The sequence below is a fragment of the Chelon labrosus genome, assembly GCF_963514085.1.
Source record: "Chelon labrosus genome assembly, chromosome: 14".
Taxonomy (NCBI): domain Eukaryota; kingdom Metazoa; phylum Chordata; class Actinopteri; order Mugiliformes; family Mugilidae; genus Chelon; species Chelon labrosus.
Genome location: NC_140347.1, coordinates 5,136,790 through 5,155,748, shown reverse-complemented (window position 1 = coordinate 5,155,748; position 18,959 = coordinate 5,136,790). Strand labels below are relative to the sequence as shown.

The window sequence follows — 18,959 nt, the reverse complement described above, 5'->3', positions numbered from 1 at the left end:
TTGGACTCACCAAACCAGCCCTAAAGAATGTCCGGCAACTAAGGCCAACTTCTGTCGACTGTGTCTGGGCCCAAAAGTTGCACATGAACTCTAAGGCAACATGGCACACCTGTGTGAGAAGAAATAACTCTTCATACCAGCAGGTGTCAGTAGTCAGCAGTCAGTATTCATGATTCAAAAGGGGAACCGGAGGGAGCTACTATTAGCTGGAAGGCCATGAAGCTAGGAAGACCTACACACCATTGTGCAGAGCTGTCCTCTCCTGAATCAAGTTGACCTGATGATCTTCAGATTATTTATTCTAGATTGCTGTGAATGTTGAGATGAAAATAAAAAATGAGAAGAGACTTCCTTCTGTGTGTCCTTTGAACTTCGTTTAGACAACTTTTATCTCGACCATGTCTCTTCTTGTGCACTGGTTCTCTAAACTTATCAATCAGATCACACTGACATTGAAATCTAGCACTGGTTCAACGTGCTGCCATGTTCAACTTTGCCCAAAAAGCTGTTGACAAAGGTCTGACTAGAACCAACGGACACAACGGAAAAACTAGGGACACAGACAGTCACAACCCTTAGCAAAAAGTAGTATACTTCATTCATTTTATTAAGTATACTTGAGTATAAGTATAGCAAGTATACTACAGACCATGTACTTGTAGTGTACTAGAAAGTATACTAATTTAATACTTCTTCGGACTAAATTGGAACGTTTTAAAGTACATTTTATGAACTAAAATGTGGACTAGAAGTATATACCTAGCACACTAGCAGTATATAGAAGAGTGTATTTGTGGTACACTTATAGTATACTTTTATAAACTAAAATGTAGACTAGAAGTATATACCTAGTACACAGGTAGTATATAAATGAGTGTACTTGGTGTATACTTGAAAGTGTACTTTTGTAAACTTAAAATGACCTACTTTTAATCTTGTAACTGTTCAGGCCCCATTGCCAGCTACTGTTCTTTACATGTTTCATGTCATTTAGTAGCATATCAGCAAGAATATCCTTCAGGACTGGTGTTCCGTCACCAGTTCAAGACGCAAAAATTGCCACAAAAACTTGGGTCACAGACACTCACTGAAAGCGACCAAGAAATCATATAGAAGGAAGTGTAGTGACTGTATGCTCTAAAAATGAAAGTTAGAATTGTTGAAACCTTGTTTTCAGTTATTGTAAATCTTCAATTTATGAACTAACAAACAGAACTAGACAATGTTTCTCTTTACAGCATTCATCGTTAAGATTTTCATAATAATCAATGATCATATGGCTAAAAAAGCAATTATTGAACATATGTTACCTGGTTGTGAATTATTTGTTTGCAGGCATTGTCTAAGGCTTCCTAATGACGATTGTAATCCGGAGGGCCTCTTGGGATCCTCTCCATCTGGGTGTCCTCCAGGTGGCCATGTTGGCAGCGTCCCGCCGTCCAGACTGTTCCTCACAGCCGATGTAGATGGTGCCAGTCCAAAGACGCTGCCAAAAACACTCTGTCCACTCTCAAAGGTCCTGATTTATTTAAAGCTATAAACAGCATATGGTTACAGAGCTGATCATCATGTGATGGACCATTTCATTGTTTTCTACGCTCCTCTTCTCTAGTGTTTATTTCAGTTAAAGGAGCGTGGATATTAAGTAATTTACTGCAAGATCATCCCAAGAGTAACCTTAAACTCCATTAACCAATATTTTTGAAATGTCTTTTAGATGACTAATTTATTTAAAGTTTCTTTACACATTTTCTGAAGGACAGCACTCAGCAGGCAGAATGAAAACACATTATCTTACATCCAAAAAAGCATTTAAAAAAGGCAACTGGACTTTTTTTTTAGATGTTTCACCACTCATCCAAGTAGCTTCTTCAGTTCTGCTCTACAAGTCCAGTTGCCTTTTTCAAATGCTTTTTTGGATATACCGTGACCTGGATGGCTGATAACCTTCATAGACATCTTCTTATAGTTCTCCCTACAAGTCATTAGAGGTGTTTGAAGATACTGTAAAGTGATTAAACAAACTGCATGAAAAAGCTAAAATGACAGCTTGAGAGAGGAGTTTAGACCTACTTTTCTTGTCTACTGTCTCTGAAGTGTGCATGCTTGCCCCATTTGAGAGATTATCAAACTATTCGAGGACGCATTCCTGATTCTGACTGAAGAAACATGGAAGTGTTTTAAGACACTGTTGGCTATTTCAGCAACATAAAGGCAGGTAAAATGCGTGCGCTTGTGTAAAATTCTACAGATTATGAGCTATGTTTTGCCTTTTGTCAGCAGGTGTCATTGAGCCTTATCACAGGAACAAACTGAAGGCCATATCTTAGTTGTGACTTGGATTGGGGTGCAGGTTTTAAAGCTTCAAGTCAAAATCATAGACTGTGTTTAAAGATGGAAAAACATTCACCCATGTGTTACCTAAAGAGCAGTTCCGTAGCTCAGTGTGGTGTTTCTGGACATCTCCAAACCATGTTTATTTCAGCTGTAAAGTTCTTCATAAAGAGGTCTTTTCTGACGCCTAGTGGCCAAAACCAATCACTGCAGTGTATCAGAATGTGAACTTTTTGAAATTCCAGCAATGAACCAGGTGAGCATGACTTTATAATTACAACAGATATATGATGTCTTCTTTAAATTATGACTATAATCTGTAATCAAAGTTTATTTTCAGCAGTGACTGTACTGGATCTTTGTTTGGGATCCGTTAACACAGTGTTCTCTGCCAAAAAAAGAGGAGGATGATTTAAAAAATTAAACAAATAAATCTGCGCCGCTACATGGTTTTCTATTATCTGTCATATCTGTGTGGGGAATTGGCAAATTGTCGCCCCCTGCAGCTGCAGATGCCCCTGCTGCTGAGAAGGTGCCGTGCGCAGAAGGTGTGTGTGAGAAAGGGAAAGGGGAGGAGGGCGCGGGGGACATTTCACCTCTGGGTATCTCCCAAATTGAATGGACGGGGGGGTCCACTGTATAAAAGAGCTTCCATATAATGCACATTTCATAATATAATATATACAGGCCTATAATTCCTGCACGTTTTTGTTTTTATGAATTGTGTGAAATGGCCAAATAAAATTAGGTAATACAAAACGATTATGTGGTCACTAAGGTGAATTGGTTTAGTCTTGACTTCTGGTCGTGAGTGACAGCGCTGGGGGATGGAAATCTGTTGATTGTCGAGTGTCAAATAAACGCAGAGATGGACAGAAAAGGGAAAGATAGCTATGTTCTCTCTGTATGATTACAGTATCATGTCATGAATGAAGGGCTAATGTTAATTGTTGGTATACGTTTGTTAGACTTTTTGCTATGATGCTTGCAATGCTGATACAACAGTAATTCGTCTTAACAAGGGCATGTTTATTTAAATTTGCGATTCTCGGTGGTGATCTGGCCCGGGGCGCAATTCAATGTAGAACCGCCACTGAGGATGAGTGTGATTGTGGAGGTAGACTTGAAAGATTACTCCTGGATGTTCGGGGCAAAGACAGGTTTAGTTTCATTGACACACACAATATAAGTCACCTGTTTATGATCCTCTCTCACAGACATCAGCTGACTCGATAGTCCTGCAGAATATTTATTGCACTATTGAGAAAACAAAGAAACGCACAAATGCAGATGTGCACCTTGTGTGCATAACACACACTAATGGGAACATAATGTACCTGCAGATATACACACACACACACACACACGTTGGCTTCTTGAAACTGTCTAGTGTTATACTGAGAGCCAAGGATCATGAACAGACTGTGACCGGAGTTATGACTCTCTGCATTTATGTGTGGAATTGTTTTTATTAACTTCCTGAGGTCTTGGTTTAAGGGTAAAGGTTACATTTTTGGTCATGGTTAGGTTACGGGCATAGGGTTAAATTTGGCAATGAAATGCCAAAATATGAATTCTTCTCCCACAACTTCATGAGGCTTTATGAGGTTTAAGGTTACAATTTGGGAAGGGTTAGGGTTAGGGCTAGAGTTAGGGCTATTTTGATGACCCATCCCGTGTCGTCATTGGACAATTACAGTTTGGAGTGGTGAGCCAACAGCAATGCACTGGGAGACACTTGTTACTCGAGGGTTATTGTTTTTTAACATCTTTCTAGACCTGTTTCACCACCACATGCAATTAAAGCATTAATATACAAACACTAAAAAACATGCTTTTTAGTGTGCAAACTTTTTCAACTCAGTGGTTTCTCAAGAATGTGCTTTTAAAAAGGAAAATATAAAGAAAACCTCCACTGCTACTCACGGGCAGAATTTAAACCATGTATAATGAAGGTACGTCTAAGTCCAGTGCCTTTTTAGCTAATTGGACATAAAGTCAAACACTTGTTTTTCACAAAATCTTTAGCAGTACATTTTCGTGCAGACATTAAATAGTCTGTTGTGACCAGGAAATGATGAATGCTTTCTACGAGTTGTATTTTACAAAAAGGAGACTAATGCAAATAGAAGTATCTCCACTGGTTGTCTCAGATATTTGGTGTAAAGTTTGAAATTCATCATTTCCTGGATGGAAACAAACACACACAACTGAATAATTTAGTTCATCTGTAACGTGTTGAAGCACCCTTAATAATATGGATTATAAAATCTGTTTGACTGTATTGGTTGAACCACTGTTTGTTAAAGAATTGCATAGGACAGATTGGATTTAAAAACTAAAAATGTAAAATTAATGACACGTGTTTTTGCAGTTAATACTTCTGGATGTCGAACAAATGTAGAAAATCTTTGAATGATCCTTTTGCAATATGAGAGATGATGAGTCTGGAGAGAGGAGAAGACAACGCTGGGGAGAGAGTCTGGTGGCATTTATTATCTGTGTGACGCACAAGGTGGACTCCTTTCTCAGTGTGTGTGTGTTATTCATAGCACTGATTGGCGTCATCAGCTCTGAGCACTCGCCCACTGCTGCTTCAGAGAGTCACGCTGCGATGCAACATGTCAACCATCAGCACGCGTCATGGATCACGCCCAACCGCACAACGGGCTGAGGCAGTGTGCATGTGTCTATCTTTGTGAGGTCCAAATTCTAGTTTACTGGCTTTACTCTGATCTTTTTTCTTACTCCTCTCTTCATTTTCCTTCATGCTGCTTTTGTTAGTTGAGTTTTTTTTCTTCACCTCAGGTGTTTTAATTAATCTCCTCCCCTCCCCTTCCCATCCTCCTTTCCTGTCTAGGTGATGTATTTATTACTCTCTCTCCGCTACAATATAGTTACCCTCCTCTTGTTCCTAGAACAATCTAGTACAAGAACAAAATCTATAAAGGTTGGACCGATGGTGCCAAACCAATAGGAAGCCATCTGGTCACCATGTTACATCCAGATTGGTCATTTTCCTTCAACTAAAAGCCAGAAATGTCAGAGCCAAGTGTGTCCCAACATGTTTTTCAATGCATCCTCTGAGCTTCAAAGCTTCACTGCAGGAACTACCAGCGTCACCGAGCCCCATAAAAAGCGAATGAAAGCACTGGAATTGCCACGAGCAGCGATTCAGAAAGAAAGGGCTGTTTTTCTTTGTTTGGTGTAATTGCACAAATTTATTAAAAGCTAGTTTTTGCTCAGAGCTTGGTGGTGTTATTTTAACCCATTCTTAAAATGCTTTATGTGTGGATGAGTTGTTGAGGTTTACTGGAAACACTCAGTGTTTTCAGTCTAAAGAGGAAATGGCTTCTTGTACGCTGATGTTTTGGGGTTCCTTCAGTCTGAGGATGAAGGCCTTGCTACCAGGTGCACACCCATCAACTCTCCTCCCAGGCTAGGCTCCCTGAAGGGCCCCAGGTTCCAATCAGCAGAGGGAGGTGGCTCTATCAGTGGTTCTGGTGTCCAGCCTTGTCATAAATATTTATAACTGGAGAACCATCTAAAACTACCATTAGGCACAGTTCCAAAAAGCATTTAAAAAGGCAACTGGATCACTAGATAACTTTATTGACAAAGTGGTTCTGCTTACAGAATTAGAAGTTTTTTGTACAAAGCTTTATTGACAGTCCTGAATTGCTACAGTAGAAGATGATGAACCAAGATGTCTCCACGTCTCCAACGTTGCTGTCCGCATGGATTCCAGCTTGGTTAATCTTTTCAAACATTTCTTTCAACAACTGGTTGTTTTTCTACCTCCATGTTTCTGTCCCTCTGGGAAACTCCTCACCTGATGTTTAGCCCACGTGGAGCAGACATGCTCAGAGAGAATGGAGGCATAGAGAATGTCTATGTACACTGTCAGGATGAGTTGTACTTAAGTGCTGACAGCTTGATAGAGGCAGAGGCCTCAGCTTTAGGTTTGGATGTTGTGGTGACAACCATGGAAACGACTGACACCCATACAAATACAATGTATACTATTTACATACCTGTCCTCGTACAAAATGAGACACAAATGAATATTTTGTTAATTGCAGAGCAGAAGAGAGGACCCTTACTAATGTATGTCTGTAGGAGATAATAATAATATGGAAATCTCAATTCACTGAACACCTGCCAATGTATCTATTTAGACAAGACAAACATCTGACCTGACAGCTGGGATAGGCTCCAGCAGACCCCCGTGACCCTTAACAGGACTAAACGGGTATAGAAAATGAATGAATGAATGAAACATCTGACCTAATGCAAACGCACTGCCAAGGAAAATGAAAAAACATTCCATCAGGACTGTGGTGCAACATAAACCTATACACAACCAAGAAAGAGCATGGAATTATATATACAGAGAGGGCAAGACAATACAGTACAAGGAAACACAATAACAATAAAACTAAATAATAATAATGAAATGAAAAATAATAATTTCATTACTTATTGAGATGGAAGTAATAGGAAGAAAAAAAATACAAAATAATTTACATAATAAGAAAGAAAATCTAAATGCTCAGGAAATATGAACTATATACTAAATAAACTGTAAATAGACTGTATATGAAACTGGCCGATACAGATCACAGGGTCTCATTTTGCATGTTTGCAAGTAAAAAAAACAAAACACTTTTTTCCTCCATCAGTTCCTCAGGAATAATGAACCTGTAGAAAGTAAACTGCGTACACAGTCGTAACACATAAAAGCAGACCTAATAAAGACTTGCTTTCCTCTGGAATGAATCAGAAATCATTTTTGTAAATTAAATAAGTAGAAAAAAGTAGAACATGAACAGGACACCAGGACTGTCTACTGTAAATGGTTTAACAGGGACAGCTTGTGCAAGCTTGTGTGCGTAATCCAGAGAGTCACATCTCCAAAATACTCATAGCATCTTAATTTCCATGGTCAGCCCAGAGTGACAAGTCACTGACTATATTCAGTGAGCAGTGTGAGTATTTGTCTACAGTTCATAAATAGAGACAGAGGAGTTGAGTCCAAACCCAAAGCCAGGGTAGAGAGGTTCAGTGAAGGTGGAGCGGAAGGTGTAGAGAGGAAACAGTTTGTCATTCAAGACTTCATAGAAGGAGATGGTTCCAGCAGAGTAGTTCACATACACTGCTACTCTGTTAGATACAGAGGAAGAAGAGAATGGAAGCTCTATTTCTGTTTTATTGTGCCAGACAGAGTAACCACTCTCAGAGCACTGCAGACTCCAGGATTGTCTGTTCCTCCCAAACCAACAGTCTTCAGTGTTTCCTCTTCTTCTGATTGTTTTATAAGTCACTCCTATCAGGACGTCTCCTTCCCACTCTACCTCCCAGTAACAACGATCAGTCACTTCATCTTTACACAGAACCTGACAGTGGTCAAATGTCTCTGAAGGGTTGTGAATCAAGTGCTTTGTTCTTATTATCATCATCACCTTTGGGTCCCTGTCAGACACACACAAGTGTGGGTGTTTTGTGTTTAAGTCCAGTGTGAGTTTACAGGCATCTGATTAAGAGAAAACAGTAGATTTATTTGTTATCATCTCAACAAATCAATAATTTGTGTTTTTATCTATTTTGTGAATGTAAATTAGACATTACTACTGAATTTTATATTATTCTGGTGAATCAAACACACACTTACACTTTTCCTGACCAGGTTTCATTCTCTGCTCTCCACCATGGTCCAACCTGGAGAAAGAAGCAGATAGACCAGAATGTTATCTTTAATCGTGAAAGATCCATCTTCCATCCAATATAAATTCTATGACAGTTGAAAATTAGGAATTTATTGTTGCTGTAACAACGAAACAGTGTGTGCTCTTCTGATTGGTTCATACTTGAGTGTGTCCAGTCTCCAGTCTGGATTCTCTTTTATATAAGACAGCAGCTTCACTCCTGAGTCTCCTAGATGATTGTAGCTCAGGTCCAGTTCTCTCAGATGGGAGGGGTTAGAGGTTAGAGCCGAGACCAGAGAAGAACAGCCCTCCTTTGTGACCTGACAACCTGACACTCTACACAAACACACAAACAAACTTGATGGCATCAGTGGAACAGGGATGCTACTGGTAGTACGGCTCAAAGTCACATTCACATAACTACGAGCACCCAGTTTTCCCAGAAGAACATTACAGAACAGTGAATCATTGCTGCTATTCATTTAACTTGTTGGTGGTTTTAATGTTGTGGTTGATCAGTTTACATGCCTGCCATTTTTGTTTTGTGGTTGTGGTCATTATTTTGTTTCTGTATATTTACAAAGGTTAAACCAGATCAAGGAGGATCTTTGGTCCAGGTTACTGTTTAAGCTGTTTTTGTCATTAAGTGTTTGAGAAGCATTTTTGGATGAGTGACAGATATAAACTGTGGCTAAAGTTATGGCCATTGGATCCATTGTACATTTCCAGCCCTTCTAAATCACTCCACACAATAATTTGTTATGTTAAATTAATTTTAATGCAAAGGTTATTAGGATATGAAATTAATCTTTAAGCAACTGTATTCAACTATATTGTTCCGAATTAATGCCCTTGTTGGCCATTAATCATTTGATACACTTTAAAGTTTCAAATCAGTTTAAACTCTTATGTCACAAAACATTTATTAGGAGAACTTCTTAAAACTATGCAAATACGCAAGATTGGCAAAGACAGTCCAATACTAGATACTGTATTTTGATTTTACTCAGTTGGAAACAGAAAACTGTGCCAAATCACTCAAATAAATTCCCTCTGAAAAAATAGAAGATATTTTACAAAATCAGTCAACCCTTCAATGACCACTTATGGCAAATGAAAGGGTCCCAGAGCTACAGGGTTACTTAAGCTCAGAGACATGAACATACAAAGAAACAGTCTGAAGTCTCAATCAGCCTGTCTATTGTTAGAGACTTCAAAGATTTTAAACATCATAAACTACTGACTCCTGACCTGAGAGTTCCCAGTAGACAGTGTGGACTCTTCAGTCCATCAGAAAGAAGCTTCACTCCTGAATCCTTCAGGTCGTTACCACTCAGGTCCAACTCTCTCAGACAAGAGGACTGGGAGCTGAGAACTGAGGCCAGAGCTTCACAGCTTCTCTCTGACAGGTTACAATCACTCAACCTGAATTGAAGAAAGTGATGAACATAGTAGTTTTTTTTTTTTTTCAAATCTGCACATTTAAGTTTCAGTGATTATTGTACAGTATGTCTGCACTTAAGTATGGATATGTGCTGTTCTCATACGGAAAAATCACACAAACATCTTTAAAAAATACAAGGAAAAAATCATCATCACTATTTATTATCTATAATGCCTTAATGTTACAGCTTCCGGAATTCCATCTATTTGTTTACTCATTTAAATACTGTAAATATGATACATTCTCCACCTTCAACTTCGATATGTACACTTTAGCTTTGGCAGTAGTGGCTTTAGGCAGTTTGCACAATGTCCTTGTTTTTTTTAAATAGCGCGTTTCTACCTATTGGTACTCAAAGCGCTTTACAATCACAATGACGCATCTACCCATGCATTTACACATACGATCACACATTCACACACCAGTGCCATGCACTGGGAGCAACTGGAGGTTCAGTGTCTTGGTCAAGGACACTTGAGCATGTGGCACATTCTGGGGATCGAACCACTAACCCTCTGGTTCATGGACAATGCGCTCTACCCTCTCTATTGTTAAAAGCGTATTTTGCCAGTTTTATACAATATTCCTTTGCCCACCAGAATTAGGGATGTAATGTAGACGGCATATTGTTTCATATGCGTTGTCTTGGGCGTTGTTTCATGTGATATCACGGCTTATCTAGATCCTGTCAAGAATCCACTATTATGAAGGAAAGATTGGATATCAAAGTTTTGCCTTAAATATCTTTGTAATCTATGTTACTACCATACAGGTACCATGAAAACATGTTTGGTATTGATACAATGTGTAAACCTACAGAGCTCTTCTGGAGGCTTTGATGACTGGCAGCATCCTGAGCAGAGCATCTTCTGAAGCAGAAAATTTCTTCAAGTCAAACACATCCAGATCTTCTTCTGATGACAGTAACGTAAAGACCAGAGCTGACAACTGAGCAGGAGAGAGATAACTTTCTGAGACTCTTCCTGAAGCCTTCCGGTACTGTTGGATCTCCACTATTAGAGAATGATCCTTCAGTTCATTCAGACAGTGGAACAAATTAAGGATTCTCTCTGGAGGGAGATCCTCATTGATCTTCTTCTTGATGTAATTCACTGTTTTTATGTTGGTCTTTTGTCTGTTTCCTCTCTCGTTCACCAGACCATGTAGAAGACTCTCACTGGTTTGGACTGAAAGACCGAGGAGGAAGCGCAGGAACAGATTCAGGTGTCCATTTGCACTCTGTAAGGCCTTGTCCACAGCACACTGGTGGAGATGATCTAGGTCAGGTTCATTCACAAAGAAGCTATACCACAGGGAGGATTTTTGTGATTCTTCCATCAGACTGACACCATCATTAATGAATGTCAAATGAACATAGAGAGCAGCCAGAAACTCCTGAACACTCAGATGGACGAAGCAGAACACCTTGTCCTGGTACAGTCCTCTCTCCTCTTTAAAGATCTGTGTCAACACTCCTGAGTACACTGAGGCTGCTCTGATATCGATGCCACACTCTGTCAGGTCTGATTCATAGAAGATCAGGTTTCCTTTCAGCAGCTGATCAAAAGCCAGTTTTCCCAGAGACTCAATCATCTTCCTGCTCTCTGGACTCCAGAGTGGATCTGTCTCAGAACCTCCATCATACCTGACATTCTTCACTTTGGTCTGAACCACCAGGAAGTGGATGTACATCTCAGTCAGGGTCTTGGGCAGCTCTCCTCTCTCTCTGGTTTTCAACTCATTCTCCAGAACTGTAGCAGTGATCCAGCAGAAGACTGGGATGTGACACATGATGTGGAGGCTTCGTGATGTCTTGATGTGGGAGATGATCCTGCTGGCCTGCTCCTCATCTCTGAATCTCTTCCTGAAGTACTCCTCCTTCTGGGGGTCAGTGAACCCTCTGACCTCTGTCACCATGTCAACACACTCAGGAGGGATCTGATTGGCTGCTGCAGGTCGTGTGGTTATCCAGAGGCGAGCAGAGGGAAGCAGTTTCCCCCTGATGAGGTTTGTCAGCAGCACATCCACTGAGGTGGACTCTGTAACATCAGTCAGGATCTCAGTCTTGTGGAAGTCCAGAGGAAGTCGACACTCATCCAGACCGTCAAAGATGAACACAACCTGGAACTCTTCAAACCTGCAGATTCCTGCTTCTTTGGTTTCTGTGAAGAAGTGATGAACAAGTTCCACCAAGCTGAACTTTCTCTCTTTCACCACATTCAACTCTCTGAAAGTGAATGGAAATGTGAACTGGATGTCCTGGTTGGCTTTGTTTTCAGCCCAGTCAAGAGTGAACTTCTGTGTTAAGACTGTTTTCCCAATGCCAGCCACTCCCTTTGTCATCACTGTTCTGATTGGTTTATTTCTGTGAGCTGATGGTTTAAAGATGTTTTCACATTTGATTCTATTTTCAAGTTCATCTATCTTTCTGAAAGCTGCTTCAATCTGTCTGACCTCATGTTCATCATTGACCTCTGTTGACTCTCCCTCTGTAATGTAGAGTTCAGTGTAGATCTGATTCAGAAAGGATGAGTTTCTTGGTTTATTAGTCCCCTCAAACACGCACTGGAACTTCTTCTTTAGACCTGATTTGAGTTTACGTTGACACAGTCCAGAAGAAGTTCCTGAAAGAAGAAATGACATTTGTTATTAATGAAGGATTAAATAAACTGAATATGTTATAGTAAATCTTATACAGATATTTAAGTGTGACTGCTGCAGTTTACCCCTCTGTTTTGTTCAGATCTGATACATATGAGTACAGAATATTTTTAGGCCACAAAAATGAAAAAGTAATAGTTGTCTAAAGTATCTTACTACTCAGCAGACAGTCAGCCAGCTTCTCTTGCTTCATTTCCCTCATGTAGTGCAGGGTGATGTTCAGAAAAGCTTCTCTGATGATCCTCTTCTTCTCTTTCTCTTCGCCATCCTCCTCCTCAGCTTTCCTCTGGCTCTTTAGGGTTTCTTGATCTGGACTCAGAAGATGCTGGAATTTCTTCAACTCATCCGTCACAAAGCTGACAATGTTCTCTTTAAGAATCTGGAAGAACATATTAAAATCATTTTGTGTAAACAGTTAGGTCCACATATTTTGAAAACTGTTACAATCTTTGCTATTTTACCTTATATTCATGTTATAGTTACAAACTGAATACGACCGTAACAAGCAGACTGTTTAAATTTGAGCATATTCACATCCAACTTTGATGGAAGGTGTATGAATTACAGCGCTTTAATGTGTGGCTACTCTTTTGAAAGGGAGCTAACTAAAATCTGTTTTACAAACAGTTGTGGAATGATTGTTATTTTTCATCAACCTGTACCAGAATGACAGGAAGAGAAATGTATGGAGAAAGCTTGGAATGGACCATGAGCTGAATCATACAACATCATCTGTAAAACACTGGAGGCAGTAGGATGGTGTAGGCACATAGCATCCAATGGCAGTGAGTCATTTGAGTAAGTTTATTGATGATGAGTCAAAAGACAAAGGCAGGCAATGACCCAAAAAATGAAAAAAAAAAACACAGCAGTCAGCCTCCTGATCTCACTACATTGCATCTGCTGAAGATAAAACTAAAGACAGAAAAACCCACAAACAACATAAATGTAGAAATGAAAATGAATGCTAGCCTATTAGTGCCACTGCCATGTTTAAACATACTTGCATCTCTTGTGCTTGTGAAGTTTTTTGGTCGAGTTATAGAATGATCTGTTTTGGCTCATAACAGCGTCCATACACATGGCATAATATTATACTGGCCTCAGTATATGTGGACAGAAGCTGAAGTGTTTTAGCCAGGAATAACTTGAACTTGAACTTTTTTTTAATCTATAACTTGAACATGTTTTGGTAACCACTTAAAATAGCAAAAAAAAAAAAAAAAAAAAGCTAATCAAAATCAGCACATTCCATCTACTACACCTGGACTATTCTAGTCTTTCGGTGTGTATGGTGTATGTCAGTATTTCATTTGAGGCTTGTTATTTAACAGCTGGGTTTTATACACACCGCAAATATAGAGTCCAGGTCTGTTTGTTGCTCCTGAGTAGACTGAACCCTGGGATCCTCTGAACTCTGCTGAACTCTGCAAAGAAAATAAGGTTAACATAATTAGCTACTGTAAAAGAGTCCCACAACAGACAATATGGAGCTAGGAATGTACTTAACCAGTGTTATGGATGAACTAGTTTTGGTAGTTATTGTCAGCCAGTCAGAAGGAAGAAGGACAGGCCTTAAAGTGACAGGAGCTAAACCTGCTTGTTTCGGACGGTTAATGAATATAATGGCTACATAAAGAACATCCTCACCAAAAAGAAAATATTTATTTTGGATCCATTAATACTTTCACAGCTACTAGTTATGTTTCATACTATTGTGTTATGACATATAACTGTGTTGACTTACTTTGTTTCAGATGTTTTTTGTTCTTTAAAGTTAATAGGTTCAATCATGGACCTGTTACTCTTCATGGACACACAGCTGGGTGGAGGACAGTCTGTCCTCTCCTGTGTCTCTGACCTTCAACACAACACATCCAGATGTTTGACTTTTCCTGATGAGAATAGAGTGACTCTGAACTCTGACATGAAGAACAGTTGTGGATTAGGATCCAGATCTCACCTTTGAGCTTTGGTTTGGTCGTCATATTCCTCACATGGATCTGGTTTAGAGGCAGAGAGTCCCTCCTCTCTGTCCTCACACTGATCCATAACAGAGCCGACACCTTAACACAAACACAACACATCATTCCATACTAATGGATGGATGCCAAACTCATCACCTGATTGTAGAGGATCTCAACCCAAACATCAGTGAGGTTTGTACCAAACAGACTAAGCAGCACATTGGACCTAATGAAGTTATTTCATGAGAATAAAATGAGGTCTTACTGGTTTATGTTCAAGAAGAACTGAAGTCTGTCTCACATCATCAAACTAAACAAAGACACAGACACAGAAAAGTTATTCAGTTTGTAGTCAGAGGTATTATTGATCACATCTGGGCTGATGTTGTACGTACAGTTGGTCTCTGGCTAAATGACTCATCTTGACCATTTTTAAAGACATAAAGGTGAATATAACCCTAACACACTGGACATATTTATCCTTCCACAGTGTTTTATTTCCTCTGTGTTTCTCTTCCCTGATTTCAGGTATCTGAGGGTGGAGCTAAGCTCTTATTACAGATGTATCACACCTGAACAGGTGTCCATGACATTTCTCTCTTTCTCTCTGTCCCCTGGTGGACTGGTTTGTGAAGTATGTCTTTGTCTCACTGATACATTGATCCTCATGCAAACACAGCAACAGACAGACGTACTGACTGACTCCTCATTAAAACATTTACCTTTGTTAATTTCATTAAAACTGTGGTCTACACTCTAAGACTACGTGTTGTCTCCCTCTTTTGTCTCATCTTAAGAGCCAGGCTGTCACATATTAAACTGATGTACTTACTAACTAGCATGGATCTCTACTTGAGGATGCACAGAGAGTATTTATGGACAGGCTACTGGAAAGAAGTAGGCCTAAATATGATATGAATTCATTAAGTATTTAAAAATTGGTTCTGCAAAAATAAATGGTTCGAATCCCCGGGGGGGAAAGGGATTAATTCTCAGAGCCTTTCTGTGTGGAGTTTGCATGTTCTCCCCGTGTTTGCGTAGGTTTTCTCCGGTTTCTCCGGTTTCCTCCCATCATCAAAAAACATGGGTGCTAGGCACCGGGTCAGGTTGGCTCACAGTGGCAGCGTGCGCGGCTCAGGCTCAGGACTAACCCTCCATCCGATCATGCAATTTCGTTGTACGTTGTATAATGACAAAATAAAGCACTTTACTTTACCTGTGGCCTACAGACCTGGATACGCTCTGACAGCTTCATAAAAACAGTGACATACACTCTCACTCAGGTGTGACAGAAACCATCTTAGAATTAGCGATGAAGACATAACTTTTATATATTTAACATTAAGTGAGGACAGAACTGAACGAAGTCTCCAAATAACCGTTTGGCAAAATATTTAAAACAACTTGTGATGATGTTCTTAGTCCTAACAAGTAAAAGTTTAAATCTTATCTGCACTAGAAAGGTGGATGTAGAGTTTAGACTGAAGTCATTTCAGGTTAAATCCTGGGTTTGAGAGTCACGATGGTTCTTTAGTTCTGAACAGTGTGTGCTGGAAACATCAAGAAAAACCGTACCTGCTCAGGAACAGGTTAGAACATGTTAGAACACCGTACCTGCTCAGGAACAGACACAGATACATACAGTAACTCTAGCCAGATTGAAGGAATGGAGGAAGTAGCACTAACAAGTACTAACAAGAAAACAAATGAAAGACTCTTTAATGTGCAGTCTCACCTAGCTCTAGTATAGTGAGTATTGTCTAAAATTCTCCAAAAACAAACTTTAAAGCTTATTCTGTCACACTGTTAAAATAATCGCCTAAGTCATTTTTTGTCAAAATTGTTTTTTTTTTTTTCTAAATCATCTCCTCATGACGCTGGCCACCTATGGTAAAATCACCTACATCCTCAGTTGATCAGATCATGTGATTTTACCCCTTTAAGATTATGGCCTATGTGAAGTGTGTGACACTTTTGGTGAAGTTTTTTGTGTTTCCTGAAAAACTTGAAAACTTGAGTTAGGCGATTATTTTAACAGGGTGACGATAATTTGATTAAAGACAATGAAAACAGTTTCTCCCTAAACACAGTCAGGAGGACACTAAGCATCTCCTCCAGAGAGACATACAAACATAACTCTATTCAGAAGATGAGGAAGAGAAATCAGAAATCTTTCTGGTAAACCTTCAATCACTCTGCTGGTCTTCATTTGTCAAATCTGAAAAGCTGTGTTGATTGACAAAGTGTTTCTGTTATTTAGTCTAGCCCACTGACTATAGTGTCAAAATATTAGGAACATGTGTCCATTCAATAGTCCTACAACCCACAGCCTCCACAATGAAAACACAGTTGAATCAACGTCTCTCTCAGTTGTTTGAAACTAAACCAGAACCTTCATGAGGTATTAACCCCTTGACATCGAGTGTCGCGAATTCGCAAAGCACTGCTTCAGCTCAGACTGCAGCCGAAATAACGCATGTAATACTCCAATGTCGGTGTGTGCACATTCAATACATACAGTACCTAGGAACCTTTTCAAGCACTAGTTTCTCGTAGGACCAGTCGGAGTTCAAAGCACAGACACAAATAATTATTTTTTTAACACAATTGTAAATCAAATCAGGCGTCAAGGGGTTAAATCTCTAGTGGATGACTCTCATCACTGAGTGTCGTGTAAAACCCAAGACTGGAGACAAATGTTCTGTCTTCTTTGTACCAATCAGACTAAGCAGCACATTGGACCTAATGAAGTTATTTCATGAGAATAAAATGAGGTCTTACTGGTTTATGTTCAAGAAGAACTGAAGTCTGTCTCACATCATCAAACTAAACAAAGACACAGACACAGAAAAGTTATTCAGTTTGTAGTCAGAGGTGTTAGTGATCACATCTGGGCTGATGTTGTACGTACAGTTGGTCTCTGGGTAAATGACTCATCTTGATCATTTTTAAAGACATAAAGGTGAACACAACCCTAACACACTGGACATATTTGTGGTTCCACAATGTTTTCTTTCCTCTGAGGGTGGAGCTAAGCTCTTATTACAGATGTATCACACCTGAACAGGTCTCCATGGTTTTATTCTCTCTTTCTTTCTCTCCCTTGACGGACTGGTTTGTGAAGTATATCTTTGTCTCACTCATACATTGATCCTCATGCAAGCACAGCAACAGACAGACGTACTGACTGACTCCTCATTAAAACATTTACCTTTGTTAATTTCATTAAAACTATGGTCTACACTCTAAGACTACGAGTTGTCTCCCTCTTTTGTCTCATCTTAAGAGTCAGGCTGTCACATATTAAACTGATGTACTTACTAACTAGTATGGATCTCTACTGGAGGATGCACAGAGAGTATTTATGGACAGGCTACTGGAAAGAAGTAGGCCTAAATAAGTATTTACAAGTTGGTTCTGCAAAAATAAATGAATGAATATTAATTATCACACTGACTAGATTATAATTATGAAACTTTGTACCTTACTATAAAGCATTTCCAAGGTTAGTAACAGCTATCTGTTATACATGCATGAGAAAAAAAATAAACAGCAATATTCATTTAATAGTTTTTATCATTTATCAGTTCACCATGTCGACATTATATGAGCAGAACTAATAAACTGCGTCATTGCTCTGAAAACGAAAGTAGACCTATCAAGTATTCTGTAGAGGGGCCAATAAACCGAACAAACAAAAATAAATAAATAAAAGAACAGATGAATATTCCAGATTGGGCAACTTTTATAAAGACATCCTTCAACTTTCAGTAATATACAGCATTAGCACCATTTTATTTGAACTGGTTTTACCTCGTTTTACCTGTGGCCTACAGACCTGGATACGCTCTGACAGCTTCATAAAAACCTTGACATACAGTCTCACTCAGATGTGATAGAAACTATCTTAGAATTATTGATAGACATAACTTTTACATATTTAACATTAAGTGAGGACAGAACTGAATGAAGACTCCAAATAAATCATTTGGCAAAATATTTAAAACAACTTCACATCAGTGATGATGTTCTTAGTCCTAACAAGTAAAAGTTTAAATCTTACCTGCACTAGGAAGGTGGATGTAGAGTTTAGACTGAAGTCACTTCAGGTTTAATCTGGGGTTGAGAGTCACGATGGTTGGTTAGGTCTGAACAGTGTGTGTCCTGAAAACATCCTGAAAAACCTTACCTGTTTGAAAGAGGTAGAACCTGACAGGGAAGCACCGCACCCAGACAGTAAATAGAACAAGTACTAACAAGAAAAGACATGAAAGACTCTTTAATGTGCAGTCTCACCTAGCTCTAGTGTAGTGAGTATTGTAATTCTCCAAATTCTCCAAAAAAAAAACTTTAAAGTTGATTTTAATTTGATTAAAGACAATGAAAACAGTTTCTCCCTAAACACAGTCAGGAGGACACTAAGCATGTCCTCCAGAGAGACATACAAACATAACTCTACTCAGAAGATGAGGAAGAGAAATCATAAATCTTTCTGGTAAACCTTCAATCACTCTGCTGGTCTTCATTAGTAAGTATGCGTATTTGTATACATGCACACACGCATACAAATACGCACACACTCACAAACATGTACACACACACATGCACCCCCCCCATACTCAACCAAAGTCACACGCATACACACACGCACACACTCACAAATGCACAGACACGCACACACACAAACACGCAAACACACACACACACAAAAACACACACACACACTCACAAACATGCACACACATAAACATGCACACACGTACTCACATACACATGCCCACGCAGACATACACAACCAAAAACACACACACGCACATACAAACATGCACACAACAAACATGCAAACAC

General features: G+C 39.3%; 1 protein-coding gene across 2 annotated transcripts; it reads right to left on the bottom strand.

The window, feature by feature from the left end:
- Positions 1-6,701: 6,701 nt before the first annotated feature.
- LOC311499815 (protein NLRC3-like) lies at positions 6,702-18,281 on the bottom strand. Of its 2 annotated transcripts, XM_084560940.1 has the most exons (11): positions 18,175-18,281; positions 14,377-16,937; positions 14,108-14,210; positions 13,892-14,005; positions 13,496-13,571; positions 12,301-12,523; positions 10,301-12,107; positions 9,291-9,464; positions 8,202-8,375; positions 8,006-8,052; positions 6,702-7,867 (listed from the first exon to the last, which is right to left on the bottom strand). In XM_084560940.1, exons 3-11 carry the CDS (start codon positions 14,194-14,196, stop codon positions 7,335-7,337), a joined length of 3,237 nt encoding a protein of 1,078 aa, XP_084417066.1. In that variant the 5' UTR covers positions 14,197-14,210; positions 14,377-16,937; positions 18,175-18,281; the 3' UTR covers positions 6,702-7,334. The 2 variants fall into 2 exon arrangements, with proteins under 2 accessions (XP_084417066.1, XP_084417067.1); XM_084560941.1 differs by lacking the exons at positions 14,377-16,937; positions 18,175-18,281 and having other exon boundaries at positions 14,108-14,308.
- Positions 18,282-18,959: the final 678 nt, after the last annotated feature.